Genomic DNA, 6,000 nt, shown 5'->3' on the forward strand with positions numbered 1-6,000 from the left:
TTTGGATACAATCCAGATGAAAAGAAAAGAGCATGCGCAAGGCAGAATTCACAGCTCAAAGAATCAAGATTCCTTATCCACATTACCTTCTTATCAAAATAAGGAATGATTATAACACAGAAGATTTCATAACATACGGCACAATTTAGTTCACCTAAAAGGCTCAATAAAAAGAATTATGCATATAAAAGTTTGAACAAGCTATAATCCAAACGCAATTCCCTACTGCTAAAAGCATTTGAACAATGACAGCAATGCTTACCAACATTTAAAAATTGTTTCCAGTTAACAAGTACAAATCTACATAATTAGAATATGTAAGTCAAAACCCAAAACTAAGCGGTGCTCACTTTCTTCAAGCTCACCATGTATGTCAAATAAATGGTCCATACGTATGAACATGAACCGTAATCATAGAAGAATTCATAACATATGGCACAATTTTGTTCATCTAAAAGGCTCAATATAAAGAATTATGCATATAAAAGTTTGAAAAATAACCCAAACGCAATTCCCTACTGCTAAAAGCATTTAAACAATAACAGCAATGGTTACCAACCTTTTAAAAATGATTTCCAGTTAATGAGTACAAATCTACATAATTAGAGTATAAGTCAAAACCCCAAAATTAAGTGGTGCTCACTTTCTTCAAGCTTGCCATGTATGTCAAATAAATGGTCCATATATATGAACATGAACTGTTCATCAATGGCTGCAAACGTACATAAGAATAATGTTAGTAAAATAGGTTTCATGATAAGCACTGAAGTAAGTTTGTTAACTAAAATAAATTAAACTCAGAATAACTGAAATAATATTCCTTGCTAAAGACTCTTGAAATGGGGCCCTATCATCCCTCTGTCCAAAAAAGGGGGGGAGAGAGAGAGAGAAAGAGATGATCTAAACATACCTGTAGATGAACAGGTATAAATTTGAATGTAACAAAATCGCAGATCGGCCAGAACATAACGCCACTTTTGAATGTTGGGAGCAGGTCACGCTTCAATCTTGCGAAAATTTCGTGGCCATTTTCACCTACATTTGGCATCATGATGGTAACTCATTAAGAGTATCAACGTATCACCAGAATGGCCGGCACAACGAAATCAGAAAACTAGGTACTAAGAACAAGCCATTTGCTGGTGGCTGGTGCTATGTGGCACAACTAAAACCAGTGTGTCCAATTGTTGGGAGCTGAACTTTAAAGTTTAAACAGCTGAAGCTCATTGTGGCTCACCAAATGAATAAGATGACCGCATGCTAAACTTACCAACTAAATAAGCTAAAAATAGGAAAGCACGCCAATGCTAGTGATTGGCCAGCTGGTTCAGCCTGAACAGAACCTATGAGGCTTAATCAACCAACGTTGATCTCAGGAAGAGGCCTGCTATCAGACCACTTAAAAAGAAGAAGAAGGTGGTCTGCTGGTGTTGGCAAAACAGAGCCCACCAGCTGATAGCCCAACCACTCTAAGTGCATGTTTGGAATGGATGGGGAGGAGAGTAGAGTTGAGGGGAAGGTGGCTACAATCTACTAAAATTTACATTCCAGTCACCTTACCTGCTCCTTTCCCCCTATCTCCCTCCATCCAAACATTGGAGATTCCAGAATCAGGGGTAGCCCAAAACCATAAATAGGGAGGAGTCCAACTGGACTGCTCCTACCTGGAGGCGGTCATAACTAGTATTGGCATAAGGTCCAAATATAGTAATTAAAGGAAATTTTTTATTTACCTTGCAAACCTGCATTATAGGAGAAGAAAATGGTAGTGATAATCGGTCCATAAATAGTCTGCCCCATAGAAGTTTTCTTCAAGGTTGTAAGTACATCCCGTTTTGGTAAAATCTTTGAGAGAGAATTAAACCAAAAATGCTGACTTGGCCCTAAGATTACCAACCCATAAGCAGCCATGCGGAATGTCCTTGTTGTGTCAAAAGAACCAGAAGGTGGTAGCGTAATCATCTAAAAAAAATGTCTCTTAAATCAGTTGACCATAACAAGCTAGGGAAAACAGGAAACAAAAAAAAACAAAATATAGGCCACAGAAACATATATAGCAGAAAGTGGAGTAATTTAAAATCAGAATCAAAACTAAATATATCAGAAGAAAGACAACAAGAAAGGTTTGAAACTCAATATAGAACAGTAAGTAAATAAACTAATTAAATTATTTCAAAAAAGGATATAAAAGAAAAGGTTTTGAAAGTGTTACTTGAACAAAATAATTGAGTAAGCTGCCCACTACCATCCCATACGCTACCAATAGTGCCACAACAATAACAGTAACTGAAGGCAAACACATACTCTGAGAGAATGTTGATCAAGTCACTGGCTTGTCATGTTTCATTTTTGGCCCATTGGAGATAATTGAAGTGGTATTTGATACAAGACTCTGGTACAAACATTAACTACATAAGGTTGACTTTTTAATCAGATCTCAAGGATTTTTTTGGGGGGCAATAAAAAGGATATAAAAAAAACATAGATGACAATAAAAGATGGGAAGTGATGGCAAACTGATGTAGGGAGTGTAAAGACAATTTTATTTTAATATAGTTTTGTTTAATTTTAGAAATCGAACATCCTTTTTCAGTTGGTCCATTGGACTTTATTAGTTAATTAGGTTATAAATATTTTATTTTATGTTTTATTTAATTTTCTAGAAATTTAAAGCCTGTGCTGTGTATCCAAGAGTTAGGCCCTTTTAGATATACACCACTAATAGTTTCTTTAAAACCTTCTTCCCTATCCCCTTGTGTGTGTATTAAAATACTTAGTTTTCTCAACAAAAAAAAAAAAAAAAAAAAAAAGCTTTGACCCAGGTCAATTAGAGTTAAGATTTAGTCCTAGTAGTTTATGTAAGTGTGTCATTATACTCCTACAAAGACAAGTTTATCGTGAATAAATTTTAAGCTAGAACTTGGAGTTGTTCCTTTGTTAATCCTTTAAATCCTAGGTAAAGGAAAGAAAGTTCATGGATCTAGTATTAAAGCAAAGTTAGAAACATCCACAACAAAAAAAGGTTTTGACCTTTGACTCTTTTTTTCTTAATACAAAATGAGGAAAAGTCTCAGCAGCACAAATTTTAACCTAACTAAAAACTGAAGGAGTAGTTTCAGTATTTCTTCTGACCTATAAGCTGAATAGATTAAAATGGAAAAAACTTAAAACATATGAAAAGCCCATATCACCTATATACACCAGAAATTCTAAACAAAACTAAGAAACTCTATGAACATTATACCCGCACTCTCCTATTCAAGCATTGAAATTATTCCAACATTTTTACAACCCCCTTTTGTAACATCATCAAGACAAGAAAAACTGCTCACATAATGTATCAAGAAACTTCTAGCACCCAAAATATATTGCCAATGAACTATTCCTCATCAAAGCAGCATTGAGAAACATGAGGATAGATACCCTCCACAAAGAATCACAAGCAAAATTTATACACATTGGTAAAAACATGGTCCACATAGACTAATAACTAGTTACTACTTACCACTAAAATCGATGATAACTGCATAGACTACGTAGCTCCATGCTCCAACATTCCTCATACAGCCAGAACATGCTGCATAAGTGTTCAATGGAAAGGTAGGAGCCATCCCCAAGAATGAAGCTATATGAGTAGGCTTTGAAGGCCCCAGATCACCAACCTTAAATCCAAAAGGTAGGAAACCTCTAAAGAACTCAATCAAGATAAATGGCTGAAGGAAGTTGACCCAATCAATCCTCTTCTCCCGACACCATTCAGGGAATGGAAAATGAGGCCAACTCCAAATGTTAGGATAGAAGTAATAAAAGAGCACCATTTTGGTGTGGTCCAGAACATGCAAAAAGCATGACCATCACTAGTTTTACTGATGTAATGGAGAGAGTAACAGGGCTATCAAAAGATGATCAATCAAAGCTGCTCACCATGATGGCTTAGTCCTTATGCTATTATAGAAACAAGGAGCGGACATAGGAGAAGAAAGAAACTCTCACCCTGGTACGAACCCGAGCTACTGAACTGCTTGAGGAGTGTTTTTAAAAAAAAAAACAACAGATCTTGCAAGGTCCTAGCAATAGGCAAGAGCACGAGGCAAGCTGGATCCCACCAGTTAGTAACGAGCTCAAAGTAAACTTTGATGGCACTATCTTCCAAGACTCAAAGGAGGTCGATATAAGGATGATAGTTAGAGACCATGAAGGCAAACCAATCACAGCTCTGGCCCAGAAACGCCCTCTACCTCACACGGTTAAAGAAGTGGAAGCATTGGCAGGAAGGAAAGCTACTCGTTTAGTCAAGAAGATACAACTGGACAAAGTGCTCTTTGAAGGTGATTCCAAGACCCATACAACAGCTTTAAATATTGAAGAAATGTGCCTAGCTCTCTATCGAGAATACCAAAGAGATGGCTAGGAAAATGTGATGGCATAGATTCTCTCATGTTTGAAGACAAGGCAATTCGATTGCCCACGCATTGGCTAGGAAAGCTAAGGGTATGGATGGTTGGCATGTATGGCTTGAAACCGTGCCACTTGGGTACTTGACATGTCCCTTCTCGTACAAAAAAAATTTCCATGATCAATCAATTTAATATATTTTTTCTCAACCATAAAAGAAAAGAAAAAAGGATGGCATCAATTCCATAAATTTTGCCATATTGGTAAAGTCCCTCACAATTCTAAATATATTTTCCTTACCTGAAGGGTAAATTGAAAAATAGATTCTATAATTAACTAAGCTGGTTGTCACATTAATTAAACAACAATTTAGCTTGGTCTAAGATACATTCAATTGCACTGAACAGTTTCATAGTTTCAGGCAGTTTCTCTATTCCCTTTTGTAATATCAGTTTGTCATTCCATTAGATAGGTACGACAATAATAGAACTTCAATAATTACCAAAACACACACACACATTTTGCTAATTAACTAAAAGTAACTTTCTACTACACAGCAAGCTTAGGAGTTTTTTTAAAAAAAAAACAAAAACAAAACAAAAACAAAAGCAAAAATACCTGAGAAGTCAAGTCTGAAGCTATATAAATAAGCGAAGATGTGATGCATTTTGTGATAAGTGGGCGAGATTGAAGGTTGCCCAAATACCATCCCAGAAATCCAGACTTTGAAGAGGAAGACGATGAAAATGAACGTGAAGGTGGAGACAAGGTGTTGGGAACTCTGGTTTTGCTAAGCTGACGAAATCGAGCATAAGCACGCCACTGTTGATGGGTTGCAAGGGATTTAGCTTGGGCAGTGAAATTTCCAACATGGGTGACCAACAACCTTGTCTCGTATGTTTGGAGGTGGCAGTAGTAGTACTTCCTTAAGAAATTACTCCCCATTTATGGGCTGCCTAGGAAGTGGGAACTCAAGAATCAAGCTGTAGCCTTTAGCTTGTGCTTGGATTTTGCTATTTCTTCAATCTTCTTGCCATTCGATTCTGTGGCCAAGTTCCAAGTTCCAAATTCCACATTCCAATTTCATGGCCAGTGACTCAGTATACCCACTCTCTCTATGAGACAAAAACTTCGGGAACACGTGTGGCTGTGTAGTCGAATGCACTTCAACACATTGACATTTTTTTTTTTTTTATGAATGCACTTCAACACATTGACATTTTTTTTTTTTTTTTTTTATGAATGCACTACAATACATTGACGAATTTAATATTTTAGAAATTTATATAGCTTAAGGTCTAGAGCTTTTTTTTAGCTCGATTAACACAGCATGGGGTTAATCGAGCACAAACCCAAATTTAAGCTTAAAAAAAAAAAAAATCAAGCACAAACCCAAATTTAGGCTTAAAAAAATAAATAAATAAAATAAAGGTTAAACTCAAACATAATAATAATAATATGTTTGTACTTACGAACACAATAATTTATTTAACTATATATAATATTATATAAGAAAAAGTTAACTCATACTCTTTTTATATTACTTATAAAAGTGGTGTTAAAATTTTTCTAAAATAACCTATTATTAAATGTTCTAAGAGCACC

General features: G+C 35.7%; 1 protein-coding gene across 1 annotated transcript; it reads right to left on the bottom strand.

Annotated features, from left to right (window-relative positions):
• Positions 1–258: 258 nt before the first annotated feature.
• Positions 259–5,559, bottom strand: LOC126709688 (uncharacterized). Its single transcript, XM_050410014.1, has 4 exons — positions 5,014–5,559; positions 1,734–1,962; positions 911–1,035; positions 259–712 (listed from the first exon to the last, which is right to left on the bottom strand). The coding sequence occupies exons 1-4, from the start codon at positions 5,338–5,340 to the stop codon at positions 629–631; spliced, it is 765 nt and encodes a 254-aa protein (XP_050265971.1). The 5' UTR covers positions 5,341–5,559; the 3' UTR covers positions 259–628.
• Between the last annotated feature and the right edge of the window lie 441 nt (positions 5,560–6,000).

Source organism: Quercus robur, chromosome 12, assembly GCF_932294415.1.
Source record: "Quercus robur chromosome 12, dhQueRobu3.1, whole genome shotgun sequence".
In the NCBI taxonomy this organism is placed as follows: Eukaryota; Viridiplantae; Streptophyta; class Magnoliopsida; order Fagales; family Fagaceae; genus Quercus; species Quercus robur.

Bases quoted from the DNA above. Each gene is read 5' to 3' on its own strand.
- LOC126709688 (XM_050410014.1), bottom strand. From the start codon at position 5,340: ATGGGGAGTAATTTCTTAAGGAAGTACTACTACTGCCACCTCCAAACA. The intron at 1,963-5,013 runs GTATTTTTGCTT...CATTTTTTTTAG, and splicing joins CTTCAGACTTGACTTCTCAG to ATGATTACGCTACCACCTTC. The intron at 713-910 runs GTATGTTTAGAT...GTACGTTTGCAG, and splicing joins TTATACCTGTTCATCTACAG to CCATTGATGAACAGTTCATG.